At 39.1% G+C, this 17048-nt stretch overlaps 1 protein-coding gene across 2 annotated transcripts; it reads right to left on the bottom strand.

The window, feature by feature from the left end:
- Window positions 1–842: 842 nt before the first annotated feature.
- On the bottom strand, window positions 843–16440 carry fam193b (family with sequence similarity 193 member B). Of its 2 annotated transcripts, none has more exons than XM_077531963.1 (10): window positions 16094–16440; window positions 13708–13986; window positions 11026–11212; window positions 9916–10134; window positions 7990–8401; window positions 7722–7905; window positions 5418–5651; window positions 3224–4235; window positions 3027–3102; window positions 843–1287 (listed from the first exon to the last, which is right to left on the bottom strand). In XM_077531963.1, the coding sequence occupies exons 1-10, from the start codon at window positions 16262–16264 to the stop codon at window positions 1191–1193; spliced, it is 2871 nt and encodes a 956-aa protein (XP_077388089.1). In that variant the 5' UTR covers window positions 16265–16440; the 3' UTR covers window positions 843–1190. The 2 variants fall into 2 exon arrangements, with proteins under 2 accessions (XP_077388089.1, XP_077388087.1); XM_077531961.1 differs by having other exon boundaries at window positions 3200–4235.
- Between the last annotated feature and the right edge of the window lie 608 nt (window positions 16441–17048).

The following is a 17048-nucleotide window of genomic DNA, read 5'->3' on the forward strand; positions in this document are numbered from 1 at the left end:
CATTTTAATCTTCCGGAACGAAAGATTATTCACAGTATCAAAAGTGAGTTTCTTTTTAAAACAAACAAAACAAGCCAACATACACTTGGCTATTATTGGTATTGTATAAATCTACATTCAAAACATTAAGATCCTCTTCTCTAAATGAATTAAACCGGGAGAGCATCACGGAAATAAAATGACAGAATAGAGATTGACTTTATCTATTGCAAGGATAACCACCAGCTAAAACTGGACTGTTGATGCAGCCGTTTCTCCGAAAGGTATGAAGATTTTCCTTAAAATATCATCAAGCCTTGAAATTCCAATGGGAAACAGAAAAGAGTAGTATGTCTGAAAATGTTTCACTCACACAACCCCTTGTAAGACATGCCAAAGGCTCAAAAGGGCCCAAAATAACCACTTAATATGTACAAGCATCAAAATGACTTGAGTGTGGGTTCAAATGTTAAACTCAACATTCCCTCTGGGATAGATGTTTGGATTCTAAAACTATACTGGCTAATGCTATAAACAAGAGTGAACACCAAGATTGGAGTGATGTTGAGGTGATACATTTTGAGTGAGCGACCACATTTTCTCAAATACATCATGCATGGGCACGTCATCATTGGTAACCATCATGTGTTGGAGTGCATTTTGTGAGCCAAATGTTACAATGTTAACTGAAAGTGCTTGTGTAGATGAATGAATTTTGCTTACCCTCATTTCATACTAATGGAAAGTCACCAAATATATTGCGTTCCGCTTGTGAGTAAACATTGAGGTCGAGCATGCTGAATGTGACAACATCAGGGGAGAGCACCAGAATTAAAGTCCAGAAGTTTAACACCGTTCAAATGTAAGATTTCTGATAAAAACATTTATTTCATTTAAGGTAAATGTTTACATACTACATACGTCAGCACATGAATGCAGTGGACAAACACACTAGTTTTCCCATTTCGGACCTGTCACGTCGCCATAACAGCAAAAAAAAAAGAAAAAAAAAAAAAAAAGATAGAGCTGGCCTTGATATTGATCCCGGGCTGACGAGCCACCAAGTTGAACGATCAGTCTTTTGAATGAGTTGTGAAAAAGGTCCCTCTACTCGACAAGAAGAAAACTGGGAATGAGAGAAGGCCTCAGGCCAAACACAGCTCTACTAAAAGAGTTTGTGGTGCGACATTTTATCTCCTGGCTCTCGTCGGTTATTGAGCTGCATTGGAGGGAACTTTTTTGAGGGTGAAGTTGGACCAATTCACCGCTACCTTCTGGCGGGTTTGTTTTGCAGAATCAAGACAGAACCTAAGTAGATGACAGGCATTTAGACAAGGCAGAGGGAAACAAAGAGGAAACTTTTAAATGACACTTAATGAACAACAAAGTACAGGTAAACCTCCAAAGTTGAATGCGTCGTACAAATGGAGTTCAACCAAAGTTTCTGGAATAACTTGAATGGTGATGAACCAATCATTAGCATGCATGGCATGCCTTTGACATGAGTAAATCTCATGATACTTAAGTTTAGGCAGGGAACACGCATAACCAGGAAAAAAATTTAGCATTTTCGCCCCTCCCAAACAAAGTCAGCAAATTATTTTTCCTCCCCATTGGAGTGACAAATTGAAAATCCTTTTGTGTGTGGTTTGCATTAAGTTTGATCCAGCCATGTAATGCATCAATGTTGAAAAAATAAAAAAAAATAACAAAATATGAGCATACCCTGCTTCAATGGACATTTTAAGGATTGCAGTAAAACCCATCCATTGTTTTTTTTGTTTTTATTGTACAGTTAATAACTATTTTGTGTGACCACAAGATGGTGGTAGTGGAGTGTAAACACAACATTCTGACTAATATTGTATTTGTGGAACATGATCTAATCATCAAAAACTGCTGTTTTCTTTCCATCTCAGGGGGCGGCCATTTTGCCACTTGCTGTCTACTGAAAATGACATCACAGTTGCTCAGTGGTCAGGAAACGACTAATCACACTTCATGTGTTTGGTCATGTGACATTCGCAAGCTGAGCTGTGATTGGTCATTACTTGAGGTGGATGTCATTTCCAACTGACAACAAGTGACAAAATGGCCACCCTGAGATGGATAAAAACGGGTCGATGTTTATGCTTGATTCATACTCAACGCAATATTAATCAGAATACTGTGTTGAGACCAGTGGGGCTGCATTCAGCATTTTCGCCTCTCCCAATCAAAGTCAGCAAATTACATTTTAAAATGTTAAATCTGATTACTTTTTAAATATTATTTTGTATTATTATTTATAATTTTGGGGTTGACTTACCCTTTTAAGAAGAACAAAACAGGAAGTATTGTATTTCAGCAAAAGCTAGTTGTGGGAATGCTGAAGCATTCCCATATATGTTATTGTGTATTGTATTCCCACATGTGTTATTGTGTTTTTTTGCCATGCAACAACTCCCACATAATACTTCCCGTTTACATTTTCAAATTTCAACTTGCTTAAAAAATTCAAGCCTCCCGGGGTATATATCATCTAATTCCACATTACTTATCGTATCCGCACAGTTTAACGTTAAATATCAACTTTTCCCCATTCATTTTCAATGGGATAGACATTGAACTATTTCTAAGTGTCACTTTCCACACCAAATTCCATACATATAACTTATTGTTACCAGGTGTTTGATACTGCTTGTTGACACAGTTGGTAAAGTGCATTGTCCAGTAACCAGGAGGTCATCATTTCATAATTTATCTCTCAATTTACCTCATAAGCATTCAAATTTTAGCATTCAACATTCAGCATTCCCACACAATTTCTCCAGAAATTGCAGTCTAGTTCTTATAAGTTGCTGAATGTCATCGGCTGTAAAAGCGATAGTTGTAGGTTCATTTTATAACGTACATCTTAGGCCATGATTATTGATGTATATATTGTGAAATGCTAAGTTTTAAGTTTGGAAAAAATATCATTTGTTTACTGTGAACACCTTGAGGGATCGTTATACTGTGAATACAATATCTATCTATCTATCTATTTCCAGATGTGCTCTATTTACCTTTTAAAGTACTCAACTTCCCGATCAATCTCATCCATCGACGTAGGATCCACATCTTTTGGAAGAAAGACATCATCTAGAGATTCAATGAAAAGAATTAGAATTTACATTTTCAAAGCATGTGCGCAAATATAGAAATTGACATAGGCATGAGTATCAGGATTATCCCGCACCAATAGCACTAGCGGATTTTTCACCCTTGCTCTTGTTCTTCTTATTTCTCCCCTTGGACTGCGCCTGATGCTGCCCGTTTGCCGGAACGACGGGCTGCGCCTTGCTTTCGGGATCGTGCTCACACCGCCCCGCTCGCGTCTCGCCATCACCTTTCACCTTGTGCGCGTTCGGGTGGGCGACGGCCGCTCCGCCGCCCGCAGCGTGTCGGGATGATCGGTTCTCGTCGGCCTTCCTCACGCCGTTTCTCTGGCCGTCCGCCGCCTGCTGAAGCTGCTTGAGCGCAGCTTTCGAGCCGTTACAAATGATTTCCGCCACCCTCGACTCGGCGACTTTGGGATTGTGCTCCGAAGACGAGTGCTCCTGTTTTTGCTGCTGCTTTTTACTCTTCTTGGACTTTGTACTGACATTCCCAACTGCGCTGCTCTTCGGTTCTGAGACGTCCTCCTTCAACTTCGCTGCAACTTGGGCGGGTGCCTGCGACAAACTCTCGGGTGCTGTGGGAGTGTATTTTTCTGGGGAGCGGACTCGAATGAGCTTGGAGAGACTCGGTGTAGTGTTCAAGCGCTGGATGTCCTTGGACCCGCCCGTGATCCCTGTAGCTGCGGTGGAGGTGGAGGTGGTGTTCGGTGACGGGTTCGAGTCCTCCCATCCGTTCACCAGGTCCAGATGGTTCTTAAAGGTTCCCAGCGAAAGAGGGGCCAGGTCGAGGTCTATCTGCTGCATGTCGGACGAACCGTTCAGATGGGACAGCAAATGGTTGCCCTCCAGCGTGGCTGCCTTCTTCGGGAAGTCGTTGACGTCCAGGTTGAGGTCGTACATGCTGAAGGAGGCTCGGATGGAGTCTTTGATGGTGTTTTTGATCTCCTCCAGCCGACTGGTGAGGAAACTGTTGACCCGCTCGAGTTCCAGCTGGGGCCAATCCAATAAGCGCGACGTCTCGGCGGCGTCGGGCACGACGGGCTCGTCCATGCACTCTGTCGGATTAGAAGCGGGATCGCTGCCTGCAGCGCCCACGTTGCCCTGCAGAGCTTTTTCCTGAAATAGACATGACATGAAGGGAAATGAAACTGTTGAGTTCATCAAAATCATCACCTTGCTTATTTTGTGTCCAACTGCAATTAACATTATTATTGTGGGAATGCTGAAAGCATCCCACATATGTTATTCGGATTTTTATTCTCCTCACTTATTTGCAGAGAAACAACTTCCACATAGTACTTCCGATTTACACCATTCAAATTTCAACTTGCTTAAAAAATTCCCGCCTTCCAGGGTATATATCATCTGATTCTACATTACTTACAGTACTCACATTATTTAAAGTTAAATATCAACTTTCTCCCATTCATTTTCAAGATGACTAATGAACTTTTTCTAAGTCCCTCTTTCCATGCCCACTTCCATACATACAACTGATCATCATTTATTGAACATATAAACATACAATCATCATTACTGATTACTGCTTAGTGCATTGTCCAGTGACCAGGAGGTCCTGGGTTCGAATCCCACCTCTGACTGTACATTGCAAATATATTCATGGGAAATATGCTGAGTGATATAACTGTATACCAACTGACTATCATATAATTAAATGCATTACAATTTCACTGAAATGATTAAATGCAAGTTGGCTTTCATCAGATGGTTATTTTTAAAATAAATACACCATTAGCCATGAATTTCAACCAGGCAAGTTAGCTCAGTCATTAGAGCAATTTCTCCCTCCATGGAGAACCTGGGTTTAAATCCCGCTTGGACCACATTTTAGTACATTTGATGGTTTGATACCAACTGACTATCGTTTCAGGAAATGGATTATAATTTCTTCAAAATGATTCAATCCTACCTTAGACAGATTGCAGTTCAACTTTTCTTCTTATTCATTTATCTTTCAACTTCAATTAAAATTTGGCAATATTCACATAATTTATCTTTCAGTTTACTTCAAAATCATTCATCTTAGCATTCAGCTATTAGCATTCAGCTTTCATCATTCCCATGCAATTTCTCCAGAAATTGCACTTAGAACTAGATTTGGAACTTACTGTGACATAAAAAAATGTTGAAAGGATTAGGAACAAATTAACTTCTCTTAGAGGATGAGTTAAACATCAAATATCACAACCACAAATACATCTCACCAACCAGATGTAGCTAAAAGAAATATGGTTAATATCTAGCAAGAAAACAACTTGTGAAAACCTGCCAACATACCTTTTTCTTTTGTTTGTGACGAGCCCTTTTGGCCGCTTTGGCACTGTTTACAGGTTTGGGCTCAGAACTATTGATGAAGTCCAACAATTCATCCACATCCCGGTTGTCGATGGCACCGGACACTGCGAGTTCAGAGTCCTGGCGCTGAGGCAGCTCCTCCTTGCGTCGGGTGAGTCGCGACCGGAGCTTCTCGCGGATCTCAGCGTAGTTTCGACTGGTTGGGGCGGCTGGAGGCTGAAGTTGAAATGAAGAGTTCAGCATGAGCTTTTCATTATTTGGGAGAATTAGCATGTAAACATAATCTAAAAACACTGTGGTGTATGTAGGGCCTGAATGATATGGATTTTATTATTATTTTTTAGGCCAATGTGATTCTGATAATTGTCAAAGTAAAAACCCATTAACTCAATTGCTCCCAAAAACATAAATACATTCTATTTTTAAATATTAGTGTCCCAAAGACGTAGTTGTACGTTTTTTTGTTTGTTTGTTTTTTTATGCTAGAGCATACAGACGGCTTTAATGCAGCCTCTTAACTGAAAAGAATGATTGAAACAATGGTAGTTATTACAAAAACGGCCAGCAGGTGGCAGCAGAGTATAAGAGATCCACCAGGGCCATGTTGCAAAAGGCTCTTTTTCCACACGGTTTTAAAAAGATTTGTGAATAATGATGAAACTGAGCTATATTCTAATGCTAATTGCTGCAAAACGGAAACAGATAGAAATATATATTTTTTTTCCTGATGAAAGAAAAGATTCTAATCTTTCTTTTGGTAGGTTGGTTCCATGTTTTTATAGCAGTAGAATACAGTATTCTGTGGGCCTTGCAAAAACAGTCAAAAGCCAGTTTAAAAAAAAAAAAAAAAAAAAAAAAAAAGGAGATAAGGGGGTTGCTTCAGAGAAAATATAGAGAGTTAATAAAATAACTTATTTTTTGGCCCATAAACGTGTACAACTTGGGATGAACAATTGTGAAAAAGAAACTAAATGAGATTTTTTTTTTTTTTAACTAAATATTGTGATTTAATATGTGATTATTTTTATTCAAGGTCCTCCTCCCAGGTTTTTATTTTTGATCAAACACAAACAATAAATTGGTCTGTATTCCAATAAGATATTATATTTATAATACATAAATGTTTTGGTCTTATACTGTAGGTTAGGTTTACACTAAAATAAATGCAAATGATCCATGAATTAATATGAAAGAGTTATTATTTACAGTGGTGTAAAGAAATATTTGACCAAGATCCAATCGGAAGTCTATGGGAAACTGGCCAAATAATTTTTACTTCAATTGGAGTTGTTAACTCTGCAGTCTCTTAAGCATTCACTAAGACAACAATAACCAAATTCTACTACACATCAGTCAGTAAGTCCTAAAATAAATCTATGGTATTAGCACTTGGAACTTTTCTAGTTTCATACAAAATAAAATGTACTTTTTAAAGGTGGGGTCTTCCGTTTTCACTCAGGAAAATGCACTATACAGGATGTATACCCATGAACTACCTTCTCAATCTACACCTCTGGGCTTCTGTTAATGTGTGGTGGTGATTTTTTTCCTAAACCCCCACCCCTGCAGCCTGTATTTTGCCATTTTGTGTTTGTTTTGTCAACAGCGGGACGCTTCTGTGGATAGACAGTTGTTTACCCCTCCAGCCAATCGCAGAACAGGGGGTGGCGGGGGGCGTGTCACTCACTGTCGCCAGACGGGGCCGGGCGAATTTGTTGGCTGCCTGACATCACTCCCGTGGCAACTTGACAGCACACACATATTTTTTTTTTTTTTTTTTTTTCACTCACTCAAGCTTGTGTGAGTGAGCCCTTTTTCAGCAGAATTTATCTCGCAACTATATACTGTAAATAATTAAATACACCTATATATAAAAAATAAAATCTACTTACTGACCACCCGAAATGAAGCAGTAATTACAAAAGAAAAGAAAAAAAAAACCAATTTGCTGCCTTTGCGGTTTGAGAATAGAATTCTACTCCATTGCGATGTCGATTTGAATTTGATTCATTGTTCAGCTCTACTTATAACAATAAAGATATTAAATACAGGCAGAACATTTGACTGTTATATTTTTTTGGGAGTGGCACTATATGAACATCAATATCATTGTCTTAGGTTCTAATGTGTTAATATGTAAAAAAAAACATAATAAAAATAAATAATAATAATAATAATAATAATAATAATCTGCAGAATTTTGCTAATTTTAAAATAGCGTATATTGGCTGACTATTAGCCAGGCCTTACTAAACACAGTGTGGCAAAAAGTAAAATTGTACCTACCGCATTGTGTCCAAAGAACTCGCAGTAACAGCAGTCGCAGTACTTCCCATCCTTCTGGTTATTGGAAGAGGAGGCGCAGGAACTCCTCTCAGAGCTGCTATCTTCATCCTCCACTTCCTCTAACTCTAGTGATGGCTCACACGTCGTCCCATTAGTCATTTTGTGCCCCTTACATGCCTGGTCCCTGCAAGAAAAAAAAAAAAAAAAAGAAACAAGACAAATTTGTCACCCGAGTTTTAAATTTGTTGGTGACATTATCGATACGAACCTGCAGGCCCCAGTTGACAGGCTTCCCACGTTTGTAGAGGTCACCGTTCCCGTACTGTGTCCGTTGCAAGGGTGGTTACAGCCTGCTGCCGATGTGACCGATTTGCCGTGTTGCGCGTTCGCCGCGGGAATGTGGGCGTTTTTGCACGGACTGGGCTTGTGGACTAATGTCGGGCTGTCCGGACTAGGAGAAGCCCTTTTCGTTGTGGACCCGTGGAGGTTTGGTACCATAGGGGAGAAAGGGGTGTGGCCTGCGACACCGGCGGCAGATGACGAGGTTACGTGGTTGTGTTGCCCCGACGTCGGCTTCGGCGGCAGGAGGGAGGAATGCTGGGAAGACAGGCCCGTGGGGCTATTGGGGGGTACCGACAAGTCTGTGTGTTGATGATGGTCGCTGGCGTGGAAGGCTTCACCTGGAAGGAATCATGTCACACAACCATATTCGTCATATTTTATAGTCATCATTTAATTATTCTAAAGCCTTGGTTGTAGTGTTAGTTTCGTCAACACACATTTTCCACCGGACTAGACTGGACTAAAAACCCTCATTAATAAACAATAACTGGGAGTCTGGGACTAAATCAGTCTGTATTTTTGTCAACTAATGAAGACAAGACGAAAATGTTCTTCACTTAATAAAAACTGGACTAAAATCTATGGACATTTTAGTTCATCAACAAAAAGGCGAAAATTATAATTTTGTAAAATCTTGTCTCTGCTAATCTGTCACATCTGTGACACAGTTCTGTGACACACTGCACAAACACAGACAGGAGGTGGATTCACAGTTAAAGGTTAAAAAAAATATACAGTCATTACTTAACATTAATCCAACTGCTATAACGGTCCAATAACAATGTTAATGCGACTGCTAACTAATCGTGGCTAATTTTCAAGCTCATAGCATGGAGCCATAGTAGCCACTCTAATTTTGTGAGAAGTGGTTTTTCATCAAAAAGATGAGAAAATTTTTATGTGAAATAGTTTTAGATCAGAAAAGGTTTAATATAAACTGCTGGCCAAAAAATATATACAGGGGTAAAATGGTTCTCCTGACTAAAACTAGACTAAAATATTGACAGTTCTTGTTGACTAAAACTAGACGTATAAAATGGTGTTTTCTTGGACTAAAATGCTAGTTCTTCAACTCATTTGCTCCAAAAAACGTATAAATGTTCTATTTTAAATATTACCAATTTCCCAAAGACATATTTATCCATTTTTTTTAATGTTTTGTTTTTATGCTAGAGCAAACAAAAGGCTTTGACGCAGCCTCTGAACTGCAGAGAACGGTTGAAGCTATGGTAGTTATTACAAAAACGGCCAGCAGGTGGCAGCAGAGTATACAAGATTAACCAGGGCCATGTTGCAAACAAGCTGTTTTCCCCACAGTTTAAAACAAATGATGAAATTTAGCTATATTCTCTGCAAATTGCTGCAAAACGGACAGAGATAGAAATACACTTTTTTTTTCCTGATGAAAGAACAGACTCTAATCTTTCTTTTGGTAGGTTCCAGGTTTGTATAGCAATAGAACACAATATTTTGTGGGCCTTTAAAATCAGTCAAAATCCAGTAAAACAGCCAGGAGCAAAGGGTCAGTGAAAACGGCTGGGAGTGAATGAGTTAAATGGGGTCACTGAGTTATCATTATCACAATTTTCTTACATTATCAAAAGTCCTGTAATCTTTCTTTCTTTCAGACCCAGGGGAGATCCATATCATAGAGTAAAAGAACAATAAAAAAGAGAATATGTGAAAAAGAGGAAAATAATAATAAAAATAATAAACAAATAAATAAACTAAAAATAACAACGCTAATAATAAAAAGCAACATTTTTTTGATAAAATAAATTCAAATTTTAGTGACGTGACCTTCCACACTTGAATCCAAATGTACAATAATAAGACGAAGCGCTCCGCCCACCTGGCGGCGTTGGTCGACGGCACACGTTCTTGAAATGCTTGGGGGTGGTCTTGCACAGGTCAGCTGAGGTAGAGAGAGGGGGCCCAGCAGCGGAGCCACTGGAATTCTGGGTCAGCGGGTGACTGTACGGGCACACTTTGGCTACCGACGTTTTCGCAGATTTCCCAGGTGCTTCGTGGAGTCCTCTTTTCTCGTGACAGGCCGAGCCCGTTATTAAACCTGGATATCGAAACGATAATTACCGTAAAATTACAATAAGAACAGATGGTCATGATGGAAGAGTTTTTTGTTTTTTCCACTTGATATTTATTTTTAAAGCCCTACTCTGTTGTCATATGCAATTGTTATGTAAATGTTCTTCCTCTGCCAAGGAGGATGTGTTGCCAAGAGCAAAAAAAAAACTTTTAAATGATTTCCACAAAATTGTGGGAGTGATGCGTGGGCCAATGTATATATTTAAGTGTGGCTCCAGACTTCTTTTTTTTTTTTACATTTTAATGAGCATCGCATGATATAGCAGCACATTGACAGTTGCCTTATTGTCTCAGAGAGCATTCCATTAATCTTATTCGAATGTATGCATTCATGAAAGATGTCAAACTGAATTGAAGTGGTAAAAATGTTTTAATTTGATGGGAGAATTGCTCAGTTCATGTTCTGAACTCGTTTCCTAGGCAGTGTGCCAATATTTTTCGAAGTCGAGAACAAATCAGCGCAGATGACCGTTGACTTTGTGCTGTCAAATATTTCGCAGAGAGGAAGCGCGGCACAACAAAGGCGGAATATTCCCATCTTAAAATGGTTATGTAAAAAAAAAAAAGACCAGCTAATTAATGATGCGCACAAGTCAATGAGTTCAGTACTGTTAGAATTTCATGTTTGTCTAAAAATACAACCCGAGTGACGCATCAGATTAGCACAACAAAGAGCATTGAGACCAGAAGAGGAAACAATCAAAAAGCCTCCGGAAATAAACTCTTCCTTTTATACTTATCATTGTACTAATAAGTTACATAAAGGAAAAAATTGCAAAGTAACGCAGCTGCTGAAGGAACTTCACTGACGCGGGATTTGCATGTTTGCTGACTGTCGTTAAATGAGACGACAGACCTTGCTGTAGGTGCAAGGAGGCACCGTGGCTGCAGTGCTCCCCCCCGTTGGCGTGGGCCGAGTTCCACAGCCCAGAGAGTTTGTGGGCTGACAGGAAGGAACTCGGGTCCCAATCCACGGTACTTTGCTCCGGGTAACCATTCCCACAGCCCTGGAACTTGCAAGAGGAAGAGTGTGACAATGGTACCTGCAATAAGAAAAAACACACACACATGCACAATTACTTAACTCATTCACTGCCTTTGACAAGTATACTTGTCAATTGTATTTTTTAGAGCGGTGCTAAATGGGGGCGAATCTGAGCATGCTCCACTGTAAATATCAAACTTGGAAACAACTTTACTGATGCCCAACCACCGGTAGATGACATCATTGCCCCATTTTATAGGAAATAAACACAGTTTCAGAGTCCATGGGAGAAATGGCTGTATTTTGGCAAACCTACATTTTTCTGCTGTCAATTATAAAAGAACGGGACGGGACAAAAAGTAGGGAGTCTATTCTGTTATTTGGTAGATTCGGTTTATATATAATTATTGAATGGAATATCACGTGAGTATTGGAAATGTAAAAATTTTCTATAATGACTGGCAGTGAATGAGTTAATCACATGCCTCGTCGTTTGTCCGTGGCAGCAACAGTAAGTAGGTGTTGAAATGGAATCAAAAACTGTTAGCGACTTAATATGTGCGGATAAAAGTTTCATTCATGTTGTGAGCAAACTGTTTTTAAATCATAACAGGAGACTCTGCTGCAGTCATCCCATTCAACTATTTTTAGTATTTGGAACTGCCAAGAAAATCTGACCAAAAAAAAAAAAAAAAAAAACTTCAAACTGAGACAATGAGGTAGTATTCAGACAAGAAAACAGAACCTGCAAAGAGAATCATTTGGAATTGAAGCACCGAAATGAAGTCAGATTTGCACTTTTAGTGGATAAGGAGAAATGTGACGACAATTTTAGAACTGGCAATCTAAGTAAGTCTATTTCAATTTATTCTGTTTTATTACATAGCTGGCGGTCATTTTGTTTTTAATCTTGACTGTATAGTGACCTACAGTTAGTGGTCAAATATAGGTAGCTTTTAGTCCACTATCTTAATGCTAATGCTAACACTTAAAAGGAAATGACAATGGTAATGATTAGCGTATATGTAAGGGTGTTTTAACCCTTTGAGCCAAGGAGATTTGAGCATACACGATGAAGCAAAAATATAAACAGACAATATAATGTGTACTCAGTCATATATTCTTTATCCTCTGCAAAAAAAAATAAATAAAAATTAAGACTAATTATACTCCTGATGGGTTGTGCCGTCTCCTCTGTGGCCAAGGCTCATACACCAAAATGAGAAGGACAATTTGCATTTAATTGAATGAGAAAATGTGGCAATTTTTCAAAAATTCTTTATTAATTCTATTTATGTCATTATTGTATTTTTTTTTTAATAAAGCATTTTAAGTCTCCGGTTCGAGTCCAGGCTCGGACCTTCCTGGGTGGAGTTTGCATGTTCTCCCCGTGCCCGCGTGGGTCTTCTCCGGGTACTCAGGTCTCCTCCCACATTCCAAAGACATGCATGGCAGGTTAATTGGGCGCTCCGAATTGTCCCTAGGTATGCGTGTGAGTGTGGATGGTTGTTCGTCTCTGTGTGCCCTGCGACTGGTTGGCAACCAGTCCAGGGTGTCCCCCGCCTACTGCCCAGAGCCAGCTGAGATAGGCGCCAGCAGCCCCCGCGACCCTTGTGAGGAATAAGCGGTCAAGAAAATGGATGGATGGATAAAGCATTTTAAAAAAGTGAAATTTTTTCATTACAAACTTTTAGAGAACAGCATTTTAAGTTAGGAGCCTGTTTGATCAATAATTAATAATTTCAATTATGGAAAAAATAATCACGATTATTTTTGGCAATAATTGAAATCACAATTATTCAAACGATTATTTATTTTATTTAATTTTTTTGGTACAACAAACAAGAAAATGTTTGCACATTTAAAAATAGTAAGACCTATTAAAAGAATAGAAACCATATTTATTTATTTATTTATTTATTTATTTATTAAGTTAGTTATTTATGTTGGCAAAAACTTGGAGATGCAGTGCAGCATGTGCAATGTGCAGTAGGATGCTTTTTTTTGTTTTTGGTCCAAAACAAGAAAATGTATGATCATAAAAAAACAAAGATGAAGAAAAGTCTTTGTAACACTGTAATTATGCAAGTTCCTTTTGGATGAAACAACATTATTAGTTAAATTTTAAAATTTAAAAAGGCTCAAACGTATAAATTTAAACAACTCAAAAATTAGTATTAATATTTTTTTTACGATTATGCTGATTTTGTAATTGTGGGGTGTAATAATTGAAATTATAACTGAATTGCGATTAATTGCACAGCCCTATCATAATTAATTTTTTATGAAATACAAACATGTCACAGAACGGATTTTGTTTGACTCTGAAGGTTTTTGCTGTATGAAGTGAGTAAATAAAAACAGAAGTAAAGTCAATAAAGACTAGAAGATCATCTTGGTAAACAGACAATATGACTTCGCTAAAATGTAAAAAAAAATAAAATAAAATAAAATAAAATAAAATAATATAAATAAATAAATAAATAAATAAATAAAAAAGGATCCATCATCCAGGGTTACAGTACGAGCCAGTTCCCTTTCACTTTTATTTACCCCAGTTGGCTGCTCCTGGGCGCTCCGTCTCTCTTCCTCCTCCACGCTCTTGCAGCAGCTCTGACATATCCACAGAGGCACCTCACCCAGCAGGGACTGGGACAGCGAGGGTACCGAATCGGCCAGCTTACGCCCCGGCGCCTCCCGCAATAAGGCCTGGGAGAGCGCGGGCACGGCGTCGGCCAGTTTGGTGCCATGTCCCCCGGGGAGCCCGTTCGCAGAGTTCGGCCCCCAGTCCTTATATTCACGGTGGCACAGGAGGCAGCAGGTATGCATCGGCTGAGGACATAAAAGAATACCCATGGGATTTAATAGCACATTATTAGCTGTCAAACTGCAAGACAGGAGACGTCACTTTGCCGGATAATTAACAAGACGTGACATAACCTGAAATAACAGGGTGTGCTGCTTGATGTTGGCAGTTCAAATGCAACTACAAGCTGCAATTAAAGTGCTCTTTTTTTTATCTAGGAAGATACAGTGTTTATTATATTATTGTAATTAAAACTACATAATTGGATGAGCTGAAGTAATGATGTAACAATTCTTTACTACAATGTCACATTACGAATTGTGTTTCTCAGTGAACAGTGTTTCCCAACATTTACTGAGCCAAGGAACACCACCAAACAAAAATACTGAAATGTCTTGTCTAAGTATAAAAGCCAGCCCTGTTGAATTAAACACAAAGATGATGGTGTATTTTGATAACAGGTGGATGCACAGGTAACTGTTTTTCAGAGAATTTAATTTTTACGGAGGATTTTAAAAAGGTCTGAAGTGCTCACTCTGTTTGCTTTCTCTGTTTGTTTGTTTTTTTTAAAGAAAAAAATCCACAACAATGATGGCCACACTTGTCACATAGCAAATTTAATGAAAATTGCTGGAAATTTAAGTGGGGTGCAATCACTCATTTGGAGCAATATTTATATCTATATCATTAATTAGAGCTCAACTAGGGCTGAACAAATTTTGAATATATTCTGATTGTGATTTTTTTTTTGCACCCTCAAAATTGTGATTTTAAATATGACTAATTTTTTTCTAGGTCCTCTTCCCATTCATTTTTTAACAAACAAAAGCAATAAAATAATCTTTATTACAATAAACACAACCATGACATTTCAGTATCATGAAATAATATGAAAAGATAATTTATTTATCTACTTCAATTAGAGTTGTAACTTACTAAACAGTGACTCAGTCTTTTAAGTATCCACTACGACAACTTTACAAACTTCTACCAAAGTAAGTATGTTAAACGTAAATTTCTGTCAGATTACAACAATAATGCAAACAAATCTGGGGCTTTATAACTTCAAATTTCCATATTACATTAACAGTGAAATGTAAACATGTGGACTGCAGTTCTTAAGAGTTGAAGACTATATTTACAACGCAAAATAAAGCCTACCAACCAAAATAAAGCATTTTTTTTTCTAAATTGCAGCTTTTCAATTTGAAAATTGCACTCGAAAACATTGCCATGTCAATTTTAATTTGCGTTCTGCTCTAACATAAATGTAAATATAAGTAACCAATATAATTACAATTTACAAGGTTAATCCTGTGGCTCTAAGTACAATGTTATTCTAAAGCACAGTGCATGGGTTCAAATGTAATTACTCATTAGCAAGCAGCCAAGTTCAGAGGTCCCAGGTAAGGTGAGGGGGCTTGACAGATGTCTCGCCTCGAGCTTGTCATCATGAATTTCTACCATTAGAATCCTTGTTTCCCATCAACTTTGCATTAGTTCTACATTTTTTGCACCATGCGTTCCAGCGGCTGAGGATGGATGGGAAAAACAACAGTTTTGGGCGCGACTAAAACAGAACGTCGACAGTGTTAGCTACACTGTTACAAAGCCGTTATGCATTATGCGCTAGCTAGTCCGATTAGCTTGTAGCTTTAGTTAGCCGCCGTTTCCTGTAGTGTACGCAAATTGAAGGTAGCAACTTTAGCAAGCACGTTTGCGTGCTAGCCCGCCGATAGCACGACTAGCCTCGCGGCTAACATGAGCGGGGGCGGCTGCACTGTTGTGTGTTTAACATTGGAAACTGGACGACCTGTCTGTAGCACAATGTCACCTGTCTGGCACACGAGATGGGCTTTGCACGGCCACGATGCCAAGCAACCGAGCCAGGCGGTGTGTAGAATAGCCACTTGAAATGAAACAGAAACACGTTTGCTTGACGGACTCTAACGTTCCATCCACTATTACTGCGTTCGTGTATACGATCTCTTTTAAACCGATCAATTGATAAGAAATGCACAATTTAGCTTGTGAGAGGAACTGTTTTCATTAAGCACACATTACGGTGGCTAAGCGAGGAGGGGGGCTAGTCGTGGTCGAATTAGCCCATTGTGAAATGGGTATGTAGCTTGCCTGGTTCGCCCTGGTGGTGGTGGTCAGTCTCTCCACTCCAGCATCTCCTCCACCGCCGCCGCCACCGCCAGTTGCATCGCCGGGAGAGACTGTATTCTTCGGTACGGTCTGTTGCCCGGGTGCAAGCTCCTTCTGAGCGACGCCTTGCTGCTTGCTTTTCTTCCTTGCCATCGCGATCGGGTCTGCAAAGCGCTTTGGCCAAGTTTGCACCAGTTTCAGTAATTCCAAGAGCACACTTTCGTTTATTCTCGGACCACAAAATGTTCTCTCCCTCCTCCAGTCAAGACAACAGTCAATATGGCGGAGGACTGGTCTGGCACACTCGGGAGTTCATAGGTTACAGATACTGCTGGCGAGGCGGCTTCGCCTTTGTACGGCGAATACAACTGAAGTCTACGCGGTAACTGAAGCTAGCGCCGCCATCTTTAGTAAGGGCAAACCTCTCCTGCCATTACTGAAAATATGGTAAATAATATTACACAATCAACTTTTATATTATTTTGTTTTTACTTTTACACAAAGCAGTGTTATTTAGATAACTAAATTCAAAGTGTTAATAAAACATGTCGATGATTTTGAAGATTTAAAAAAAAGACTGCAGGGTAGAAGTTCAAGAGATGTGCCCACACTATTCAACAGATTAACGTTTAATATGTTTTAGTTTACAAAAAAAAAAAAAAGTACAAATACAGCGTAAAATAATAGCTCTGTACAATTACATAAGTGACCCGCGGTCGCTGTTGCGCTGTACAGCATTTGGAACCACTGTTTTATTTGATAGTCCACACACATTTTTACTACACGAGGGGGGTAACAATATACAGTGTGTTATTGATCAAAACAAAAACAATATCAATTCGTAGTAGCTTATTGCTTAAAAGGGAAGGGCGGTGGAGAGGGCGCGACAGTGAAGTTTTTCGTTGTCTCTGAATGCGTTCAAGACATTGAGAAATCG

Source organism: Festucalex cinctus, chromosome 9 (genome assembly GCF_051991245.1).
Source record: "Festucalex cinctus isolate MCC-2025b chromosome 9, RoL_Fcin_1.0, whole genome shotgun sequence".
NCBI classification, from domain to species: Eukaryota; Metazoa; Chordata; class Actinopteri; order Syngnathiformes; family Syngnathidae; genus Festucalex; species Festucalex cinctus.